This window comes from Lepidochelys olivacea (genome assembly GCF_965140295.1).
Source record: "Lepidochelys olivacea isolate rLepOli2 genome assembly, chromosome: 11".
Classification (NCBI taxonomy): domain Eukaryota; kingdom Metazoa; phylum Chordata; order Testudines; family Cheloniidae; genus Lepidochelys; species Lepidochelys olivacea.
The window spans coordinates 62,400,833-62,425,743 of NC_140421.1; the positions used below are offsets into that span (position 1 = coordinate 62,400,833).

At 38.6% G+C, this 24,911-nt stretch overlaps 1 protein-coding gene across 5 annotated transcripts in view; it reads left to right on the forward strand.

Moving 5' to 3' along the window:
- PARD3B (par-3 family cell polarity regulator beta) overlaps positions 1–24,911 on the forward strand; it is a 607,862-nt gene that overhangs the window by 420,586 nt on the left and 162,365 nt on the right. For all 5 annotated transcript variants that reach the window (XM_084642619.1, XM_084642620.1, XM_084642618.1 and 2 more), the window contains exons 17-18: positions 4,646–4,852; positions 5,910–6,147. In XM_084642619.1, coding sequence (XP_084498745.1) covers positions 4,646–4,852; positions 5,910–6,147 — 445 coding nt within the window. The remainder of the gene's footprint in view (positions 1–4,645; positions 4,853–5,909; positions 6,148–24,911) is intronic.

A 24,911-nucleotide genomic window follows, 5' to 3' on the forward strand; every position in this document is an offset into this window, starting at 1 on the left:
AATTCACCCTGAATGGTTATATTTAGTGTGATATAGTTTTAAATTCTCCATTTTCTGTGACCTCTCTCACAGTGCCTCAGTATAAGTGCAAATGCTGTGTAAAATTTCCTGTTTATTTGGAGATTGATATGGACTTCACTGATCAGTTAAGTCTTCCAGCCTGAATTGCTTGCTTATTTCTATTTAAGACAACCTCTTAAGAGTATTTAAACCTAGTTTTTTATGTATTACTTCTTTCTTGTGGAGGTGGGAACTCTGTGCATAACATTCTCCAAACCCGCTGTTAATGATGTTCTGTTAATTATTTGCCAGTGATGCAGGCAGTAGCTGCTCCCCATGGAAATCAAAGGCATCACCTCTGTAATAATCTTGCCTACATTTGTCCAGACAGAAGTCCTAACCCTAGGTCTGCTTCATGGCCTTGTCCAGTTCCAGAGTTGTATTTAGTTTAGCTGATGCAGCGTACCATGCTCTAAGTTACTGAGAGCTGTGTAGTGGCTTCCTGTCCAAACCTAGCAATCAGAGCTGTTTTCTGACTGAAAAGCTCTTTCTGTGCTGATCAGAGAGGTTTTCACTTTGCCCTTTCTTTTGCAGTGATTATGCTTCCCTTGTCTCTTGTTCCTCACTCTCCGCCTGAGACAGACACCACAGTGCCTTTTACTGTTGCACACGTTTTGAGTGATTTTAAGCACCTTTATGATGTATGCAAGTCAATGCTCTAAATCCATTTTAGCACTCACTAATTTGGCAATAATGGCAGTCTCCAGAATGGCAATTAATGAACAAAAGAAGGTTGCATTTCGTGACCTAGCAACCAGGTTTCCCTTAAACTGGGTTTCTGTCTTTTCATTTTTTTTAACCTCATGTCAAAGTCCCTAGGGAATGGCAGTGTAAATTGCTTTGTGTAGACTCTTATGATGATTCGACATTTGGTGCCAATGCTTAGCTTTTCCCGTTTCTTTTAAGATTTCACTAATTTATTTTTTTATTTCTCAGCCCTTACTTTTCACACAGAAAAATGGATATTTAAAATGACTGAGACTCATTCCAGAATTGCTGAAATAACAGCATAATATCAATATTTCTGCTTTTCTTGTGACCCTAGACTCTCTTCAGTAGTGACAATGAAATTGTAGGTGAAAGTCTCTTGTTCTGATGTCATCCAGCTACTTGTGCTGGTAACACCTATCGACACTGTTTTATCTGTTGTGCTTTTTAGTATGGCTTAGAGCACATAAGCTGCTTTTATTTTCTACCTTTATTGCTTCCATTTCCTGGCTTGTCCTATACAAATTAAGTGAAAACCAAAATACTATTTCAAATTGAGTCAGATCTATGCATTTCCTACATTTCCCTCCTGATTTGTGTATCTTGGAACTCTCACTTTCCTTTTAGCTTTCCCGCCTCTTGAAATCCGTTTTTGTAAGTGAAAAATCTTGGTAAATTGCAGTGCGGCACAGCTATTATATTAGCAGTAACCTCCCCAAAAAATTCCGTCAGCCATGAGCTGGATGTGTTCATAGACAGAAGACGTCTCCCAGGAATCTAGTTGATTTCTCCTGAGAAGGAAAGAGGCCACATCACTGAGCAAATAAGTTTGTATTTTGTTTGTTTTGCTAGAAATTTTTATGCTTTGGTCCTGAAAAACATGCCGAGTGAATTGATAGCATAGCATAGCCTTCAGCTTACGTGACTTGAAGTGAAGGCTTTGGATAAAGACCTTGTAGGAGATCTGGGGATATATTCTCACAAGAAATTTGTTTGCAAATATCTACCGTTCATGCAATCTGAGCCATTCCAAAAGCCAAAAATTTATTTTTCATAAGTATTTTTGTGAGCTCTAAGGATACATCATCTCTAACAGGGATCTTTCAGCAGTGTCCTGAGTTGGGGTGATTGCTGTCAAAGGTACAGGAATCATTGCAAGCCTCACCTTATGTTTGGTCAGAGGGGAGCTCCAGAAAACCACTGGTAAAATGTCTCTTCCCCAAATCTTAGCTGGAATCTCTATAGAACTTTGTTTATCTTGATAGGTTTCAGAGTAGCAGCCGTGTTAGTCTGTATTTGCAAAAAGAAAAGGAGTACTCGTGGCACCTTAGAGACTAATAAATTTATTTGAGCATAAGCTTTCATGAGCTACAGCTCACTTCATCGGATGCATTCAGTGGAAAATACAGTGGGGAGATTTATATACATAGAGAACATAAAACAATGGGTGTTACCATACACACTGCAAGCAGAGTGATCACTTAAGGTGAGCTATTACCAGCGGGGGGGGGGGGGGAAACCTTTTGTAGTGATAATCAAGGTGGGCCATTGCCAACAGTTGACAAGAACGTCTGAGGAACAGTGGGGGGGTGGAATAAACATGGGGAAATAGTTTTACTTTGTGTAATGATCCATCCACTCCCAGTCTCTATTCAAGCCTAAGTTACTTGTATCCAGTTTGCAAATTAATTCCAATTCAACAGTCTCTTGTTGGAGTCTGTTTTTGAAGGTTTTTTGTTGAAGAATTGCAACTTTTAGGTCTGTAATCGAGTGACCAAAGAGATTGAAGTGTTCTCTGGCTGGTTTTTGAATGTTATAATTCTTGATGTCTGATTTGTGTCCATTTATTCTTTTACGTAGAGACTGTCCAGTTTGACCAATGTACATGGCAGAGGGGCATTGCTGGCACATGATGGCATATATCACATTGGTAGATGTGCAGATGAACGAGCCTCTGATAGTGTGGCTGATGTGATTAGGCCCTATGATGGTGTCCCCTGAATAGATATGTGGACACATTTAGCAATGAGCTTTGTTGCAAGGATAGGTTCCTGGGTTAGTGGTTCTGTTGTGTGGTGTGTGGTTGCTGGTGAGTATTTGCTTCAGGTTGAGGGGTGTCTGTAAGCAAGGACTGGCCTGTCTCCCAAGATCTGTGAGAGTGATGGGTTGTCCTTCAGGATAGGTTGTAGATCCTTGATGATGCGTTGGAGAGGTTTTAGTTGGGGGCTGAAGGTGACGGCTAGTGGCGTTCTGTTATTTTCTTTGTTGGGCCTGTCCTGTAGTAGGTGACTGCTGTGTACTCTTCTGGCTCTGTCAATCCGTTTCTTCACTTCAGCAGGTGGGTATTGTAGTTGTAAGAATGCTTGATAGAGATCTTGTAGGTGTTTGTCTCTGTCTGAGGGGTTGGAGCAAATGCGGTTGTATCGTAGAGCTTGGCTGTAGACAATGGATCGTGTGGTGTGGTCTGGATGAAAGCTGGAGGCATGTAGATAGGAATTGCGGTCAGTAGGTTTCCGGTATAGGGTGGTGTTTATGTGACCATCGCTTATTAGCACCGTAGTGTCCAGGGTGTGGGTCTCTTGTGTGGACTGGTCCAGGCTGAGGTTGATGGTGGGATGGAAATTGTTGAAATCATGGTGGAATTCCTCAAGGGCTTCTTTTCCATGTGTCCAGATGATGATGATCACCAATGTGATATGTGATATATGCCATCATGTGCCAGCAATGCCCCTCTGCCATGTACATTGGTCAAACTGGACAGTCTCTACGTAAAAGAATAAATGGACACAAATCAGACATCAAGAATTATAACATTCAAAAACCAGTCAGAGAACACGTCAATCTCTCTGGTCACTCGATTACAGACCTAAAAGTTGCAATTCTTCAACAAAAAACCTTCAAAAACAGACTCCAACAAGAGACTGCTGAACTGGAATTAATTTGCAAACTGGATACAATTAACTTAGGCTTGAATAGAGACTGGGAGTGGATGGGTCATTACACAAAGTAAAACTATTTCCCCATGTTTATTCCACCCCCCACTGTTCCTCAGACGTTCTTGTCAACTGCTGGAAATGGCCCACTTAGATTATCACTACAAAAGGTTCCCTTCCCCCCCCCCCCGCTCTCCTGCTGGTAATATCTCACCTTAAGTGATCACTCTGGTTACAGTGTGTATGGTAACACCCATTGTTTCATGTTCTCTATGTATATAAATCTCCCCACTGTATTTTCCACTGAATGCATCTGATGAAGTGAGCTGTAGCTCACAAAAGCTTATGCTCAAATAAATTTGTTAGTCTCTAAGGTGCCACAAGTTCTCCCTCTGTTTTTGTTTCTCTTGATGTTGTTAAAATTAATTACATTGGTTACATTGTATTTTAAAGCCACTGAGTGTAATGGATATGTACAGTTAAACATATATCATTGTTGGGGCTGTCGATTAATTGCAGTTAACTCACGTGATTCACTCAAAAAAATTAATCACGATTAATCGTAGTTTTAATCACACTATTAGACAATAGAATCCCAATTGAAATTTATTAAATATTTTGGATGTTTTTCTACATTTTCAAATATATGGACTTCAATTACAGCACAGAATACAAAGTGTTCAGTGCTCACTTTATATTATTATTTTTATTACAAATATTTGCACTGTAAAAATGATAGACAAAAGAAATAGTATTTTTCAATTCATCTCATACAAATACCGTAGTGCAATCTCTTTATAATGAAAGTGTAACTTACAAATGTAGATTTTTTTCTGTTACATACCTGCACTCAAAAGCAGAACAGTGTAAAACTTTACAGCCCTAATTGTATTATTTTTATCTCTATGTACTTTAAATGTAAACATTAACTTTTCCTTCCCCAGAATCTCCTGGCAAAGATTTTGGTCCCACTCTAGGCTTAAAAAAGTCCAGCTCCCTGGAGAGCTTACAGACGGCTGTGGCTGAAGTCAGGAAGAATGAGCTTCCTTTCCACAGACCCAGGCCTCACATGGTCCGTGGTCGGGGCTGTAACGAGAGCTTCAGAGCTGCCATTGACAAATCTTATGATGGACCTGAAGATGCAGAACAGGGTATGCTGTTTCATGTACTTATTTGTGAAACTTCCACCTCTTAGTACAGACTAAGGCTCCATTAAGCAAAACATTAAAGGAGGTGCTGAAATCCAGTTGAAGGCATTAGAATTTAAGCATGTTCATAAATGTTCTGCTGAATTAGGGCCAAATTACTCTGTATGCTGTCCTAGGGCCTGAGCCAACTTCCACTGAAGTCTTGGATTGACTTCAGTGGTGGGGTGGATCACGCCTTGAATCCACAAAGTTTTGTGGAACTATTTTGTTTTCAGTTTGTTTTAAGTAGCATCGGACTTAATAACTTCTGCTGCTGTTTTGTTTGTTTTATGGCAGTGAGTCTCATCTTTTTCCTTTGCAGCTCCCTTTTCCATACTGAGACCACATCGGAACCCCCTTCCATCTAGCAGGAGCCCTGTTTAGCAATACAGGAAGGACAGAGTGGCCACAACGCCTTGACCCCGCTTGTTCATGACACCTATGGGGGTCACAATTCCCAGACAGAGAGCCCCCTGCTTTACAGCATGAACTGCATCTTTACGTTCAGTTCTTGAGTTCCTAAAGTGAAACTGCACTCGCTCTCCCCTAAGCAGTCAGAGTAATTGTCTTGCTGTTCCTTTTAGAGACACCAGAAATAGCCTGAGAGCAAGGAGTGACTGCATTAGTTTTGTATAGTAGTTAGGATATGCAGGTTCTTAGAACCTCTTGTTGAAATAAGCTCTCGCTGTTTGTGTCCCAGCTTGTGGGCTTTCTTGACTTAATGGAGGTTAACAAGCCAGACTTCAAAAAGAAGAATGTTTTACTACGTCAAGATTTTCATTCCAGAAATAATAACTAGAAAATAAGTAGCGATAATAATTCTGTGCTTAATTTACAATAGAGCCCTGCTTGAATTAACTAGGTATGTTTAGTCTGCTTTTTAAATGATATGATTAAATGAACGTGCATTGTGAACTATTGCAGCACTTTATTCTACATTGATTCCATATTGCACGTTTGCATTTTCCTGATCATAAATGGCCCCTATCTCTTTTTACTGATTCTCTTTCTGTCTCTGCAGATGGTCTGTCTGATAAGAGCTCTCTCTCTGCTCAAGAAACTCAGAACTTTGAATTAGTCCCCCAAGGGAATCCTGAACTAGAAGATGTAGAAACCAAGGCAAAGAAAGACAAAAAAAATAAAGAGAAGGAGAAGAAAAAAGGAAAGAGCAAAGCTAAAGTCAAAGAGAAGAAGAGGAAGGAAGAAAATGAAGATCCAGAGAAGAAAACTAAGAAGAAGGGTTTTGGTGCCATGTTGAGGTATGGTTCTTGTGCTTAAAACATATGCGCATACGCGCATACAGAAACACACACAGATTTTCCTGAAGAAGCTCATGAAAATATTCTGTGAAATCACTGATGATCTCATGAAGCAGCCAAAAATGTTTGTCAGCCAAAAACGTTTTTCAGTTAAAAAGAAAGCACTATCTGTTTTTATGCCAAACCATCAGCTAAGGCAAAAGAACTTTAGCAGGCAAAAAAAATTTGTGCCCCTGAAATTCATGTGCATTTGGCAGGAAAACTGTATGAGGTTTGAGGATAAAGAAAATGCAAGGGAAAATGCATTTGGGGGCAATGTTTGCTATTTCCCGGTATTACATTAAACTTTTGGAGGCTACTGGTATATTCTGGCCTGTAGGCCAACCTAGTATGGAAGAAAACCTTGGTGCAGAGTTTAAATGGAAGAAGTGTTTTGCTGTAGCCTCAGAAATTCTACTACAAAAATGCCCTACAGATCATGCTTTTCAAAATATAGAGATTTGGACATTCAAACTAGAGCTTTTGTTTCCTCTTGATGTCCTAGACACACAGCATAAGGAGTTTGTTTCCGAAGTGTTATGTGCAAGGACTTAGCTCTTTTTCTTCCCCATAATGTCAATACAAACCTACTAAATCTGTGCACACCATTTAGACATTTTCCAGGTGTTTACGGACTGCCAGGGCATGATTGTCCAAATTATACGTGCACAAGTGTATGCTTAATTTGCACATACAATTACCACAATGGTTAATGAGAACAAGATAGCTGTCCATAAATGCACAGATATACATACTATTTGTATAATTATACATGCTAAGTGTGCAATTTGCACACACATTTGTGTTCATCGAGTTTAAAGAAACCTGGCTTAAAATAATGAAGCTGTCATTTTTTTTAAAATTAATTAGAATGGTGAGTTCTTCAATAGCTCTTCTCTTTGTGTATCTTTAGTCTCATATCTGCTTTTGTTAACCCTATAGAGCTAATAAAGCTGTAAGAATGGAAATTGGATTGCACGCTAATTTGGCAAAACTGTAATTATTCTGGCTCGTGCATCACCAACAGATCTATTGACTAAGATCTACATTCCAAATCTTTATTACTGGTGAAGATGTATGCTTGATTTCAGATCCAAGATCGAGTTTGTTCAGTTGGCAGTGTTATTGATTATCAAGAAACGTGGAACCACAGGACTCTAGTACTACTGATTCACTTTTTAGAGTATAACTTCACTTCAAGCAAAAGAAATACTGTTTTTCTAGAGAGAGAAAACAACATGAAATCTGCATGTTTCATATTTTGACTACATGCATATATTATTCATCTGAACTTTTCCCACAGTTAGATTGAATTTTGATAGGGAGTCTTATTTACTGATATTTTTCATTATTACTGTTATTATTATTTATCCATCAAGCACCACAAAAGGACAGGACAAAGATGGAATTCCTGCCCCAAATTGTTTACAGTCTAAATTAAGACACATGGAAAATGGAGGAGACAAGATTAGGTGGAAAAGAAGGGAAGTTTGCAGGCAAGGACAGTATAATTGTGTACTCACTTGGGAAGTTTGTAGATGCTTCTAAAGAGTAACTAAGGGTTTTCTTTTTGTTTTTCTTTTGTTTTGTGTTTTTTAAAACATGATTATAATTTATATCTGTTTTAATGTTAGGGGACTATCACTTAAAGCTTTCTTGAAGAGCGGATTTTGAGAAGGGAATTGGAGGAGGAGCAGGTAGATGCGTGATGGGTGGGGTCAGAAAGGGTGTCCCAGCCATAGAGGGGAGCATGAAACAAGGAATGGAGATGAGCAATTTGGACTGAGCAAAGAGGGCATTTGAGGAAATAAGAGTAGGACTTAGCAAAGAACCTAAGTGACTCAGAACACGTCTTACTGACTCTCAAATCAAACCTAAATGGGGGAGGCCAAATGCAGACTAGTATCGGGGGGGACGGTAGCCAATTTGGATGGCCTTAGAAGCATGAACAAGGAGCTTTGTGGCACAAGTGAAGGAATTTTAGAAAGAGATTGAGTATTGTGATCGCATTAGGTATCAGAGGTGATATTCACAGCAAAGTTTTGGATTGATTAGAGTGAGGAGAGTATCAGGAGGGTCAGAAGAAGGGGATTGAAGTAATAAAGGTACAAGATCAAGGATTTTAGCAGCAGGAGTGTAAAGAAAGAGGCAGATTTTTAAGACGTTACAGAGGTGAAGCTGGCATGATTTAGTGGTAAAATATTGTGGGGGAGAGAGAGAAGCTGAAGATGACATAAAGGTTGTGAGTCTCTGCTACATGGAGGATGGCTAATAATAGTTAATATTTATCGCGAAAGAAGTGGTGGGAAGTTTGTTTGTTTTTTATAAAGAAAGTTGAAGTCAGTTTTTGACATGTTGAATTCCAGCTGGCAGCAGGACATGTCATAGGAGCTATCGGAAATATGAATGCAAACAAGAAAGAGAGAAAGTTTGGATGGAGAAGGAAACCTGAGAATCTGTTCTAGTTCTAGTTACAAGGTTGCCCAGAAAAAATGTAGAGTGAGAGGAGGGTGAGGGCAAAGGACATAACCCTGTGGTAGACTGACAGAGGAAGGGAGGAAGCGCCAACAGAGGAGACACTGAAGGAGCAACTGGAAGAGGTAATAAGAGAACTGGCAAAGCAGAGTTGTTGAAACCAAGGAAGGAATAGGCTTTAAGAAGGAAGGTTCTGCCATATTGAAGGTCCCAGATCTAGGAAAATAACAATGGAGAAGCAGCCTTGAGATTTGGTCAGGAAGAGATCATTGTTAACCACAACACAGGTAGTTTCAGTGGAATGGGAGGAAGCTAGACTGTAAAGAGAGAGTTAATGAAGAGTTGTTCAAAGCGCAAATTAATCCACTACCTACTAGGAAAGTTACACTAGACTGTGGAGGATATTTGTATGCACTACAGGTATACTTACTATGCTGTATATAGCGATTGCATATTTTTCGTATCTGTAATATGTCCATGTGAGCTTGCTTGTTTCTCTTGTCACCAGCAATGCAGTTTAATGTATTAAAACCACCCCTAACCTTTGTCTTTAGTACGAAAAAAGTAACTGCTGCTATAGCCTTTCTCAGCTGAGATTTCTGAACATACTGAAATCGCTGCTGAACACTCCCTCCCCCCCCCCCCTTTAACAACAGAAAATATCAAAGCTGTTACCAGTTGCTAACAGATTTCATTTGGTTCCTCATCTGTTGCTCAGCTGCTATTTACTTGTGGATTGTGAGAGTTTTTTTTAATTAAAAAAAAAATTGCTTTCCTGTTAAATTTCTCATGGATTGAAGTTTTATTTAGGTGGATATGATTCAGGGAGACCATCAAGCAAACATGTTTTTATTGTTCTAATCACTGTTTAAAAATTCAGTGTTGTGTTTTACACAGTTAAACAAGAATTGTCAGCTTCCACGTTTTCTGTGATTACCCCTTTTGGCCAGGTGTGAGATTTTTAAACATAGGTGAAGCGGGTTGTCAGTTTATCTGTTTTTTAAAATCCGTAATAGCGTTTGACAGTGTTTAGTTGCAGGACACTTTATTGTACGATGTTTGGTGTTCTACCTCTTGGTAGTAAGGGCTAGGTATTGTGGGTAGTGATGTATTTATGACCTCCCTCGGTATTAGTCCATATATGCACTATCCAAAGAACAACAGAAATCTATTTGAGTACAATGTTTGCATTTAGCATTAGCTCACATAGCATCATTTTGTATTTTACCATACTCTGTTACATTGCCTCATAATGACTTATAAAGTAACCCAACATAGGACAACGTAATGAAAGTCATTCGATGTTATATATCAGGTAATAATTACTGTATATTAAATATTGTCATTAATGGAGCTGTGATTGAATTTATGCCATAACATCAGGAAAAACCAATGTCTAGCACTAAGCAGTTACTCTTTTTGACTATACCAAAATATTCTCGTTCGGTTACACTCTAAACTTTTATATATTCCATAGAGACCCGTAACAGCAGCGAGACTAGACAGTATCCCATTAAGTGCTCAGTTCAGCCCTTTCTTCCGGCACTAATCATTGTTTCAGGCCAAGGCAAGGTTTGGGAGGCGTGCTCTTCCTCAAGTCAACTCTCTTCATCTTGAAGGATTCTTCATTTGCATGAGAAACTGTGTGCTTTGTAATGACATACTTTATGCTTTAAATAAGGCCATTGTGTCATTCATTGTTTCAGAATTGCATCTGAGCCCTTTCTAAATTACTCTTTTGGCTATTTTGAAGGGTTAATTAACCACTTGGTGCAGGGCATTGGAATTTCCTGATGTTGAACATTAATGTAAAATGCGTTAACACTTAGCATTGGGAGCTCTGGACAGATCTAACCGAGAAGTTAATCTGAGGAAAATATCTTTTTCCAGAGTTTGCTAGGTGATGGACTCTAGATTCTTAGGTTTTGGTCTATAGTTATTTAATTGTCCTGCCTGTCATTATATACTTTCCCCACAAAGCTGGGCTTTAACTCATTTTTTAAATTAAGTTAAAGACTGAACCTTTAAATCACCAAGAGAATGTGACATCTGTCCTACTCTGACCCTGATCCCACCTCAGCTGCTACGGGCCTAGTATATAATAAATGTAACATGTCTATGGCCCTGTTATTACCTTTTCCACATAGTGGTTGTAAAATTTCTGGGTAGCCATTCAGCTTTATGTGTAAGAAGGTAAGTTAGCTAATGGACTGCAGCCGTGCCAGTGAAATTTTAATAGCTAGTGCCTTATAGGCAGAGGCCAACAGGCTGCAGTCATGATGTTTTGCTGTAGTACCAGACCAACTATGTACTTGTTGATGATTCAGAAGCAAAAAGACAGCCAAACTGGCACGCACGGGGAAGAAGCTTCTCATTCTCTTTTCAGTCTGGGTTCAGAAGCCCACTGAAAAGAAGAACTCTTGTCTTAATGTAACACAGCTCCATTTGTACGATTAGCTTTACTGGATTGGTATCAGTAAAAAACACTAGATTTGCATGTCAGCGGCCACTGCTGTTCACATAAGTGGTTCTGTGTGCATGCCCATCTCTGAGTGCTGAGAACAAGAAATAGAAAAGAGAATATTAGTTACAGTCACTTTTTTCCTCTTTGGAAATGCTACTTTTCCTCACACAACAATTCATCTTAAATTATTTACTTTCCTTTTCACAATATGAGCCATGAATATTTTATTTTTTGTACTCTTAATTTGCCAATTTTCCTTTGAGCTAAGTGCCCTGGTGATTTTAAATTTTCATTTTAGTTGGGAGAGAAATGACCCTCCTTCCCTCTATTCCCTCCCCCCGTTATTACCATTAAAAGGCCTTGTGCTCAGAATGATACTTTTTATGACCAGTGGTGTTGATCCTGTAATGGTATTGCAGAGTAGATAGCATAATATTCAGATATGGACTTTCATTAAGTGTAGTGGTGTGATATCTTATATTATAATTTTTTTCTAGCCTGTGTTGCTCTGCAAAGTTAAGCATTTGTGAGAAAAGTTAGCAATATAATGTAGACAGATAGGGCAAATAATAGCTATATGCTGCATAGAGAGAGATTTAATATGTATGGAGACAGTGATGGAAATAAATAAGTAGACATGGGTAAACAAAAAAGAGACAACTAGATTAAATTACAATCAGATTAATTTAAGGTGATTTTAGAGTCATTTGTATCTCAACTAACAGAGAAATCGGAGACAGATTGTGTCCTTTTGCATTAGGTGGAGAGGACCAGCTGAGGTGGCCAGTGTTCTGGGAAGCTGTTAAGCTATTCTGAGACCTTAATTTCCTTTCGTCTGTTAAGCACATCTACTGAACAAATATGTCAGTAAAATAAAACTGTTTGTTTTAGTGTGTATAGAAGGAGGAGGGGGTGGCTACAGCTAATGAATTTAAAAATGTATTTGTGGTTTGTCAAATCATTTTTTAAAAAAAACTTGAATGATGTATGACATGTACTTCCTCCTCCTCCATATTATTGATGACTACTTAGTTATGTTTATAGTTTGTCCAAAGCAGAGACAAGTGGATTTTTCTGTACTAAAAATGATCATGCAGACTGCCTACTAAAGACTTATTTGTTTAATTAGGGGTCTGTTCTCCTCTTAATATGCATGCATAAATCTCATTAATGTTAATGAGACTTATACAAGTGCACTGAAGAAGAATAGACCCCTTATTCTCATTACTTCACTTGGATAATGAGATATTTGCTTAACAGATCAGAGCACAAAGTCCGGCTTGATTACTTTTAAAGACTAGAAATCATAAACTTATATTTTGAGAAGCAAAGTATACTTCTATATAATAGCTGCATCTCTACTTCAAGTTAAAATACCATTATGTAAGCTGTAATTAAATGAATACAATTGAGAGCTGTATCTTTAAAGGTCAATTTGCATGCTCATTTCCATGAGATATCTACTTAAATGTACACACACACACACGCTTAATTTTCATGTCTGTGTATGTAGTGTTTGTTAAAACAAATGGAAACACCAGTGCTGCTTAAAATATGTGCTCTAATTTAACAAGCAAGACTTTCCTGGGGATGATAAGCTTCTCACAGGCTTCTCTGGGCTTGTATGTTCGAGTTAGTGCATGACTGAGTCTACAGGGCACTAGCTTGCTGTGCACTAACTCGCCGTCTTGCTCCTGCTGCTGCATTCGTTATGGAACTAGTGTGCAGTAGCAAGGTCCACACGATGTGTTAATGCAGCGGTGCCCAAACCTTCCTGTCAAGCCCGTCCCCTTCACAGTAATGCGTCTGTCTGCGTTCCCCCTCCATTACTGCACAGTTGGCTCGGCAGAGAAGCTTGGGCTGAACTGGTGATGGGAGGAGCTGGCCTGTGGGTGAAGAGGGAATGAGGGCAGAGCTGGGCTGGGGGCGGAGCAGGGGGCAGAGTGGAGCTGGGGCTAGGGATGGAGCTGGACGGGAGGCGGAGCCGGGTGCGTAGTGGAGTTGCGGCTGAGGACAGAGCCGGGCTGGGTGGCACTCCCTCCCCACTCCCCGTGGGGGCTAGGCCAGGTGCCACCACATTCCCCCCATCCTCCACGCTTCCCTTGTTGGGCATGCCCCACAGTTTGGGGACCACTGTGTTAATGCATGGCAGGCTAGTATGCTGCACATTACACCCTGGTTTGAAGCGTATAAACCCACCATATAGACCAGACCTCAGGTTCCAATCTCTTTGTTTCCCAGAGTACTCCTCTGTGGAAGTGGCCTAATACAAACTGCAAGATGAGTCCTTGAAAGTGTTTCCTCATTGGGTACACTTTAGTGTTGTATTTATTCTTCATTCAATATACTTTTCCATTACTCATTTTAACAACCTTTATCAACAAGAAATAAATACGGTACAAGTACCAGACATTAATTCTACTTTTAAAGAACAAATTCAAGTATTTTTTCTTTGGCTCATGTACTTCAATCATTCTTGCTACATAAATAAAGAAAAAATGCTTAACAGCAAATTTATAGAAATAAGGACATATAATGAGAATGCTATAAGACTCCTTAAATACAAAGTTCTGGCAGGTGCCAGTTTAACAGGTATTGCCATTAACAGCCATCTGTACAGAAAGTGAAATGTACTTATCTCATGGAATTATGATTTATGCCAGACAAAGCAGTCAAACTAAATTAATATTTATTTTATAATACAGAGACCTTGATTAAATGCACATGGCATCTCAAATTCAATTGACATTTTAAGTCGCAATGATTACAGACATGCAGCCATTTATTTAACTATTGCTTTAAAAGATATGTCTCACTGTTAATAGAAGAAAGTCAGGCCTTGCCAGTATTTTAGTAGGCTGACCTTATGTTTTGCTGACATGTAAAAGGGAGCAAAGCTGACTTTTGGGTAATCATAATTTTAGAGCATGTGGAGTTACAGTGGCTTAAGAATACCAGACCACTTTGAGCCACTCTTCCCCACACTTCTGCTCCTTTTTCTCAGTGCAGGATTTTAGAACAGGATAGTCCAGAGAGGAAGAATAATCCAGTGGATACAATATTAGCATGGGACTTGAGAACCCTAGATTCAGTTCCCTGACTATCTGTGGCACCTTGGGAAAGTCACGTAGGACCAGTTTTTTAAAGGTATTTAGACACCTAACTCCCATTGATTTTGATGCCTCAGTTCTCCACTTGTACAGTGGGGATAATATCACTTCCCTACCTCACAAGGTAGCTGTGAGGATAAATACATTAAAGATTGTGAGGTGCTCAGATATAACATTAATAGATGTCATATAAGTACTTAAGATCGTTTTCTTTCTTAAAAATATAAAATGATCTGGCATGACTGCTCCCAGCCCTTTTTCCTTTAGCTCCCTAGTATACTCTCCTCCTCTTCTCCTGTCACTGAGACTTTCTGCCTGCTTTCTTCCAGACTTTCATCTCTTTACCTCCATCGTCTCTACTCTCACCTCCCCTCTCAATTCTCTCCTCAACTTCTCATTCTCAGTAGGTTCTTTTCTCTCCAGGTATTAGCATGCTTTCAACTCCCCTATTTTAAAAAATGACCCACCCTCAAGCCATTACCCTATCTTTCTCCTCCTCTTTGTCTCCACCTCCTTGAACATACTGTCTACAACCATCGTCTGAATCTCCTTTCTTGCAGTTTCTTGACCCTACCTAATCTGGCTTCAACCCTCTACGGTCCACTGAAAATGTTCTTGCCAGAGTCTCTAATGACTTCTTCTTAGCCAGTCTCTGGGCCTGTGTTCTTTTATCCTCCTTGACATGACAGAAGCTTTTGGCACTGTTAAGTTCTGTCCTTCATTAGCTTCTACTCTCTCTTCCCTCAGGTTTTCCTATTGCTCTGATTGCTCCAGCAGAGTCTTGTTTCTTAATTGTCCTCTTCACTTTTTCCCCTTTCTCTGGGTATCTAGCAAGGCTCCATTTGTGGTCCCTTCCTCTCCCTCTACACCCTATCTGTACATGCTCTGATCTGCAAAAGCATGTATTTGATTACTGTTATGCCAGTGGTACCCACAAGTCTCTCTCTCTGCTGATGAGTGCTCCCTCTATACCAATCCAACATTGCAGCCTGGCTTTCTGACTTCTTTTCATGGACATTCAATTGTCATCTAGAACTCAACATGGCCAAAATTTAGCTGTTCATCTGCCCCAACAACAAGCCTTCCCAGCTCCCTCTCTCTTTGTTTGTCATTGTGAACAGCAGCACCATCCTCTCACTCACTCAGGCCCATAACCTGAGCATCATCTTTGACTCAGCCCTTCTTATAGACAGACACATTCAGGTAGTGGCTTAAATCTTGCCAATTCTTCCTACACAACATCTCTAAGACCTGGCCTTTCCTCTCTGACCACACTGCTAAAACTCTTGTCCAAGATCTTATCATTTCACATATTGACTACTGCAACCTTTTCCTTTCTGGCCTTGACTTCTGCAGCCTAGCACCCCTCAAGACCATTTGAATATCTGTTGTTAAAATCATTGTCTTGGCTCATCATTCTGACTACAAAGAATCCCTCTGCTGCCCCTTTCCCCTCATAAATTTCCTCCACCTCAAACACAAGTTTCTTGCGTTTACCTTTTAAGGCCCTTCTCCATTTAGCCCCACCCCACCATTCTAATCTACTAACTTTCTTCTCCACCAGCATTCCCAGTCTTTACCACCCAACAATCGTCTTGTCTGTTAAACAGCTTCGCACTTTCTAACCCAGCATGCATGGGGAAAACAGCTTGATACCACATTATTACCTTTATCCTCAGTCTCACCTTTTCTTCAGCTTCACCTCTGCTGTTATTCTTCCAAAGCCCTTATGCCTGCTGATCATAGCTAGGCAGATTGCGAGCTGTTATTCCTTCACTCCCAACTTCCCCATTCCTTCTTCCTGTCTCTACTCCTCATTAATAACAACATGTTTAATTGGCATATGTAACTAACAAAGCTGTGCAGTTAATCACCGTGTTCATTTGTTATATCCCCACCCTCTCCTGTTCATCTCTTTCGTATCTTTTTAGATTGCAAACTGGGCAGGGATTGTCTCTATGTATGATTGTAGAGCACCTACCACGATGGGAGTGCAATATTGATTGCAATACTGGGCACTCTCCGAATATAAACATTTACTAATCTGCTACAACATACAAGTAATAGGAATGCCCTCCACTTTGGTAGCACATTCAATCTCATCACTCCGAAGCACTTTACAAATGTTCATTTAGCCATGATAATGTAAGGAAGGTAAGTAGGCATTTATAATGAGGAAACTGAGGCACAGAGAAATTAAGGCGAGGTCACATAAGACATCTGGCAGCCATCGCTATGTGGAACTCTAGGTAAATGATGAGTTTGCTGTATAATTTGTGGTGAGATATATATTGCTGCCTACTGGCAGTTGTGTAGGAACTTTAAAAAATGTGTTTTGAGTCTTGAAAGTTGACTCACAAGTTGAATAGTAGCCTGTCTATCTACAGTATCTGCTATACAAAGTTCTGAGGCTGTACTCTAGCTCTTCACTGTTTAACTTCAGTGTTAGGTTTGAGTAATATACTGTAGTTTTGTGCCCTTTATTGTTCTGTATTTGAAGGTAGTGGACACCTGGCTTTGCACTAACCCCGGATTACCAGATTTATAGGTAATAAATTGAAAATAGAGTTGTAAAAATTATTTTCCAGTGACAGGTGGATGGTAGAGTTGTATAGAGATGTATTTTTTCTGGTAAGAAAATAACAAGGTAAAAGGCAAGCTGTACTTTGTATTCTTTCATCTCCACAACCACGTTTTGTTGTTTTTTTGTTTTGTTTTTCCTTGTCTCGAAACCTGGATGCTTTTGCTGTTTGACTTGTTTAATATAACTGACATACTAATGTTCTGCACTGAATTAAATACTAGGTTGATGAAGTAAACTATTCAAAGAAATCCACTTTCCTTTAGTCTCTTGTTGTGGAGGGGTGTGTCCCTTAAAGTGCCGCTCAGCCTCCCAGACAACCAACAAAAGGTGACTGTGAGAGTTCACTATGTTAAAATGTATTTAGTCTTGTTAGTGATACATGTTAACACTACTCATTTTTTTTAATGTGATGACACTATAAAATAACCATCCAAATGTGAGCGCTTTGTGACAAAAGGTGGAGATTTTGCAGTACAGTATTTCCCATTGCATTTATGTAAAGCAATAATTCATGCTCCATAAAAGGAGATCATTTTTACTAGAACCAGGAAACGTGATATTTCCTTGAGGCGGGAAGTAACCTGCTTGACCTAAATTACTCTAAAATAAATTAGTAATTATTTCTTTCCCGTAAAAAGTTAAGAGCAAGAGATTAATTCACTAGCCTTTCTCCCCTGGACACAATTTTTCTGAGTGTCTACCTGTTTAGTCTTTTCCTGCTTCCTAGTGGATATTTGTCTCTTCATAAAGCCACCCTTCACCTGGAACACTTGAGGCTTCTTAAGAAAGGGTTGGGACGGAAATGGTTTGAAAAGTTACAAGAGAAATTTTCAAGCATGGTACTCTGTGTCTGTTTATAGCCACTATTGTTAACCACTTTCATCTTGTATAGTAAATATTGGCTGAATTCATTTAAAATCCTTCAAACCATAGATGAAATTGTATCTGTGGCATCCTTAATATGAACACCTGTGGTGTTTTGTGAAATCTCCCCATTACGAATATTGTAATGCTTGCAGACTGGTTCTGTGTGAAACTGCCTAATTTGTTGATTTGCATGTGACGTATGTTGTACCCAGTGACTGGTGAAAACTGATTTGGCATGCCGCTTCTTAATTCTGAATGGATAACTGGCTTTAGTCCCTGCTAAAGTCCCATACTTCAGTGTTCTAGAAGGACCTTTCTGGATTTTTGGCAGGGAGAGAGAGGAAGCCATGCTATGATGTAATTTGTGATCTATCATCCCAGCTAGATGTGCATAACATTTTAGACAGTCTGAAATACACTAAAAATATTCCAATGGATCTGTGTGTGTGTGTGTGTTTGTATAATCCTTAACATTTATTTTAGTTGAAATACTGGCTTCCTCTTACCTTGTGAAAGTACTCAAACTGGAGGGAATGGGTTTTAATCTTCTCTGGGTTTAGCGCAGAGTTAAAAAAAAAATTGTAAGTGGATGATCTGTGTTAGTGAAAAAATCACTATAGACTAGGGCCTACTGTGGAAAATTTATGTCATACCATAAACTGCTGTCCACACACTTGCTCCATTTTCAGTTGGGTACACAGACAAGTTAATCTTTCACTGGAGGAAGATTTTTTTTTTTAAACTACCAAAAGTAAAAAATAAAATCTCAGTGGGGTGAGGTTTGGATAGTTAAATAGTTCAGGACTTACCTCTGCAGTTTATTAACTTACAGATATCTCAGGCCAACACTGAGCAAAGGAATATGCAATAAATACAACTGTACTATCAATACATTATCTTTTTTTGTCTAGATTTTTATTAAAACACTGTACATACACACATAGTAAAAGCTAAAATTGGAGCATTTAGCCACCTCTTCTGAGATGTGCATAAGTATATAATGTATAATTTATAGTGAAGGTCCATAACATTGTTTTAAATTCCTAGCTATATTCACACAGAGACCTTGTGGATCAATATGAGTCACCTGAAATGTCATTAATTTAGTTTTCAGAAGAACACTACACATCTTTTTCTGAAAAATTAGGTATTATTATTCTGTCTCTTAACTCTTATATAATGCTTTGCATCAATTGATCTCAAAATGCCTAACAACCATTCATGTGTCTATTCTCACCATACCCTTGTGAGAAAGGGAAATGTTGTTATCTCCATTTTACAGATATGTAACTGAGGCACAGAGAAGCTAAGTGACTTGCCCAAGATCCCACACAAAGTCTTTGGAAGAGCAGGGAATTGAACCAGGATCTCCCAAGTCCTAGGTAGTGCCCTAACTATCAGCCGTCCTTCATATCAGCGTTTGTTAGCAAGTATAGCACATTTGAGTTGTGGGATGTCAGTATTTTTTGTGGGTTCTTTTTGGTGTGGGAAGAATGCCTATCACAGAGAGAGAAAATTAAGGAATAAAGAAACCAAGAATAATCTTGTGGAGAAGACTCATTGTGAAGTGTTTCATTGGTCTGCCCACAGGAATTGATGGACCCAAATCTTGTGAGACATCTCTAAGGGAAGACGCTGTATGGCTAGCAGATCTTTATATTAGTGGCCTTGGGGGATATTGTAGCTGTTATTACAGTGATTCTTAATTGTCCTTCTCAGATATTTATTTATTGTAAATTGTCATCTCATCAGTCACCTTGGTGACTGCACGACCTGTCAGAATTTATTAGGAAGAGATTAGATCACTCATGATGGTCCTCTCACTGTGAGGCTCTTTGTGGCAGCAGTGTTTTGGGTTTTTTGACATATGCAGAGCACTTACCATAGTTGTATCCAAGCATACAGGAATTAAAATACAGCGCAGCTGTTCCAGGTGGTGTGCAGCTTGGTGAATTTGGGCTCTCATCATTTGGAAACAGTCAAAAAAATTCATTGTGAGGAGTTTTCTGTCTTCTTTTTGCAGATCAGATTTAGACTGGATCACTCACTTCTATAAAGGTGGGTCCATGCCTAGAAGGGGCAAACATTCCATCATCTCTGGTTGAGCTGAGATCAGTTTCATTCATAAGTTTCCGTAAAACTAAATGGGAAAATAACTTAAACAATTCAAAGGTTTAAACTTAATGAAGTAGGGAGGCAGAATATAGGCAGAAAACAAGCCTTGCAAATATAAAGGTGTAGCAGAGGATCTGTGCCTTAAATATCAGAGAGAATTCTAAACCTTAATCTTTAAAATCTAGAAGCGACCAGTGCCTGAAATGAGTAGTTTAAAAGAAAAAGGGAACAATGAAAATGCAATGGGCTGTGTAATGTTATATCAATTTATAAACCAAAAGAAGAATGTTCGTGAAGATTAGCAAGAAGATCATGCTTGTGATAAAGCAGAGATACACTCAAGAGCTTAGTAACAGAATCTATCAGTCAGTCTCCAGTTTTGGAAATATTTAGCAAATGCAATCTGAAGTTTCCAATTATTTATTTGAAATTTGAGTTTAAAAAGTCAGAGTTTAAAAAATACTCCCAAATGTCACAGTCTGCAAACCAGTTAAACAGAAGGAATTGTTTTTCTCAAAACAAAAAGACTAAAAGTAGAAAACTGGAAAACTTGTATAGCCTCCGTTACCTCTTATTCTTGCTCAAATAAGAAGCTCATGCACTCAGTTGCAAAGATCAGCCAAAGAGAGAAACATTCTAAGGTAGAAGCCTTCAGAAAAAGACCCCCAGGATGAAACAAACAAACACCCAACACCTAGAAAGAAATGTCAATTAACACATCATCTACATACAGATAAATGAAGCAATGAGATTTAATTAACCGCACCAAGTGACTATTGCTATTACAAATAAAGCAGTGGGCCCAGAAAAGAATCCCACTGAATATCCACAGGAAATTTAAAACTGCAAGATAAGAAAAATAATAAATTTACCACAAACTACACAGAAAAAGACATTACATGAGGAGGGACTCAAACCATAAGAGTGTAAAACCAGTGGAAATCAAATTTAGATGACAATGTATAAACCTCTTATGATCAATTGTATTGAATGGTGCAGACAAGTTACATAGAATCAACACAGATGACAATCCACATAACTGAGCAATAGTAAGATCATTATAGACCTTTAATAAGGCAGTGTCAGTTCAGTATCTATTCAGTCTTAAAATCCAGTTTTTAAATAATCATGTTGGTCTTTTGAAGAAACAGCAAAATTTGATTCTGGTCAATACACTTGTGCAATTTTGAGATACAGAACAAAGAAGTTGGGCAAAAATTACTGACAACATTCAGTTTTATATTAGATTTCTTTAGAACCGAGGCTAACAATACACAGTTAGATGCTGATGGAAAAATCCCAGAAACAAGGAACAAATTAATATCACCAGTGATGGGGCTGACAATAAAATAAGTTAATTGCGTCGGGGGAAAAAATAGAAAGAACAGGGCTAAGCTGAACAAATACCCATATTCAGCTTGACTACAGAACTCCAAAACAGCAGTGTCAACTGCAGCTGAGAAAAATGGTCAGAATGAAGCAAAAGGTGCTAAAGGAAGCCATTGGGAAGCTGGATGCTAAATAATACCCCTAATCTAGCAGAGGGCATCCTGATGTTGTTAGAGAAGAAATTAGCAAACTTGTCAAGCTAATATGTATTGGTGTGAAACCATAAAACCAAGAAGACATTGCCTTAAATAGTGTCAAAATTATTAAGGGCCAGGTTCAAAGCTCATTGAAGTCAATGGGTATCTCAGTTCACTTCAGTGGGCATTGGATCAGGCCCCCAACATTGCCATTGGTTATGCCTTTGTGATTCAAATGAACCAATATAAAACTGTTGTTTAGGACTAATGCATTTTCTTTTGGGTTACAAGGTTACAGTGGAATTTACTTGGAGTTCTACCAAGACTTCAGAGTGAAACTTTTCTCAAACTTCTTAGAAAGAGCTTAGCTTGAGATAGAGGACTCTCTACGTGCACTTCTTCCCTGAATAGTGACTCTAAAAGTGGCACAGTCAAGTTCTGTGTTTCTCTCATTAACTCCATATCAGATTTTCTCAGTTCACAAGTAAGTTTTAACTGCTAGCCCTGCAAACTCTCCCTAGGACGTGAAAGTCCAGACATTTCTTCCTGCACAGTCATTATCACCCAAATACAAAGGTTTTTGAGGCCAGATGGTTATTCACTTTGTTAAATCTGTGCAATCTCATTTTCTTTAGTGGCATTTCACAGGTGTAATTCAGAGCAGAATTTAGCCTGTTAATTGGAATGGAGTTTGCAATTCTGTTGATAATTCACATATGGGAATAAAATCCTGCTCTCCCTCTTTTAGCTGTGTTGGATCTGCTAGGTTAACCGAATAAAAAGTAGTAAAAACTTGTTTTATTTCTAAAGTAAACTGATATAACTGAATTTGGGGGAAGCAGTCGGTTATGTAAGAAGGTAACGTTTCTCTTTTGTAGAGCTGGGCAAGAAACAGTTTTCACTCCCCACAAGAGTTTGAGATTGATTTCAAAAATTTTCCCATCTTGAAATGGGACAAAAAGTCAGTCTCGAAAATTTTCACAAACCAGTACTCGGGAAGGTTCCAGATTGGGTAAATTTAAATATTTTGTTTTTGATAATTCAGAATGTTTTTTTTCCATTTTGACCTTTTAAAAATTTTTTACCCTTTTTTTAGGGTAAGTTAAGTAACATTTCAAAACAAAAAGGCATTTTGAATTGAAAATGAAACTTTTTTTTTTTAAAATGTCCAAACAAGGCATTTCAATAATTTTTTTTGGGGGGGGGAGAGGGGAATAAAAAAATAATCAAATTGGGAGCATCTTAGAAACCACACTTTTCCCTCAAACAGTTTCTGTTTTGACGACTTGACATTTCCCATCAAAAACATTTCATTTGAAAATGCCCACCCAGCTCTACTCTTGTGTTACTTTTCAGAGTAAAATTTACTAGCTGGGAAAGCAGAGGATTATTAATATGTTAGGAAAATAGCTGTTTTAATGTTGAACCCAAGATTTAAAATAATAAAATGTGTGCAAGATGTGGGGGGAGCAGACAAAGTATACAGGGGGAATGTGAAGGAAGGTGAATAACAGCTGTTCTCGGAGTATGGAGAGACTACTAAGCTTGAAACTCAGATTCATCTATTTTTCTTCTTTGCTTCCTCTCACTTTATTAAAAGATTGATTCAGGAAGAGCGTAATCTTGATCTTATTTTTCCCCTTCCTCCCAAAAAGGAAAATAAAATAATGATTTGAGGGCTTCCCGGTAACACGTCTCGTCTTTCTGTCACTTAGAGAAGGTCCAATGAGCAAACCCCCTGCATAGGGCGAGCTTTGCTGCAGGGAGGACACAGAGCTCTGCCATTCCCCTTCTCTATGGCACCAAACACAGTGGGCTTGGTTCCTGCACACATGTGTAAGGGAATTAAAGCTCCTTGCATCTGCTTTCTTTTTGCTGCCTCCTTCCCATGCAGTTATGGACACAAGTCTCAAGATTGGACTTGCATAACTGATCCCTCACTGTATGAAGGGAAAACAAGCTTAGAGTTGGCTGTATTAGCCAATGTAAAGTGCCCATGTTAGTCTTCTAAAAAATATTTAAACGTTTAGCTAGAGAAAAGGTGTAAGTCATCTTCACTGCCTTTTTCACTTTACATAAGGGACGGCAAGATAATACATTGTGGGGTGGAGGGGCGGGGATGGCAAAGTCCTCTTAACATAACCATGGCTAGTCAATACAAAAGTCTAGAAGAAAACACCAATATAATACATATGAATAAGTGAAATAAATATAATTGAAAACAAAATTCTAAGTAAATTAAGGACAGAATAGTCATTAAAAATGTGATTGCCCTTCATTACTTAACACTCATTTTTTTCTTAATTTTAACTTTCTGGCATGTTTTTCTCTTAGTCCAGGAAAGTACTCTCTTTATTCTGTACCTCCCAGAATCCTCGATATGGGATTTTCCTTTGTGTTACTCACTCATGGATTTGTGTCCAGATCTCCTCCTCAGCTTGTTTCTAAAATGAAAGTGGGCATTATGCTTGTTGTTGTTCAGTTAGACACAAAGCGAAGCAGACTTTGAAAAATCATTTACAGAAGAATTGCTATGACTATTGATGGTTTTTGACAGTCTAATTTCTTCCTACAGGCCTTCTTGCTATCCCTGTCACTGAACAGCAGAAATATATGTGGGGCAGGGGAAAGGATATGAATTCAACTTTTAAGTATTCTTTAACTGACCTTAGGTAGACACTTAGATGGAGCTGAGTTTGCAGATGGTCCATGTTAACAAGTCTGTTTATATTAGATGATGATGTGCTCCGAGCCTGGTGATGGAGTAGTCTTTTGTGGAAATGTGTATTTACATACAATGCATAAGGAACAGGCTCAGTCCCATTCATTCTTAAAAGAATATGGTGTAGGTTTCTCTTAACATAACCTAATCCTTTTGATGAGGGGGAAGTTTGTTGCTGGTTTAACAGAAGATAGCTTTTCTGGGAAATGATGCTTAAAATCATAGGTTCTGAAGCAGAACCTATCTTTGTCGTTTAGGATACTGATATAAATGCCTTATGCTTTCAGAAAGAAAAGAGCAAGAAAGTCTGGTGAGTCATGTAAAAACTGGATGTTTGTGGCTTTTGAAGTAGACAATATAACATAGGATTGTGATTCAAGCTAACTTTAAACGTTAATCTGAGAATTTAGCCACAAACTAGCCCATATAATGTAGCAGGATATCAGTAATACCATGAGCTTTATTGCTCACATTATGTCAACACATGATCATTTACCTCCAAAAACCTTCATTTTTACTGGGGTAATCTTTTAATCTTCAGTAGCTGAATTGTCTATGTAATTCATTACCCCTGAGCTGTAGTATGAATGGGATATGTTATGGGTTGTCATTATTCTCCATGGTGGCATGGAGAATAGGCTGGGGATTTAAATTGCCTTCCACTACATGAGCCAGATACATTCTGATGACTTGCTGTGAAATTGCATTTAGTTTTGGGATCTCTGATGCTTCAGAATATAGTACAGTCAGTTGTACTGATGAACAAAGATATGTAATTTATATAGGTAGATGAGGTAAAATGAAAGAGGACTAGGGGAAAATAAAATTAAAATGTTAATTGATGTTATTTTTTAAAGGGACT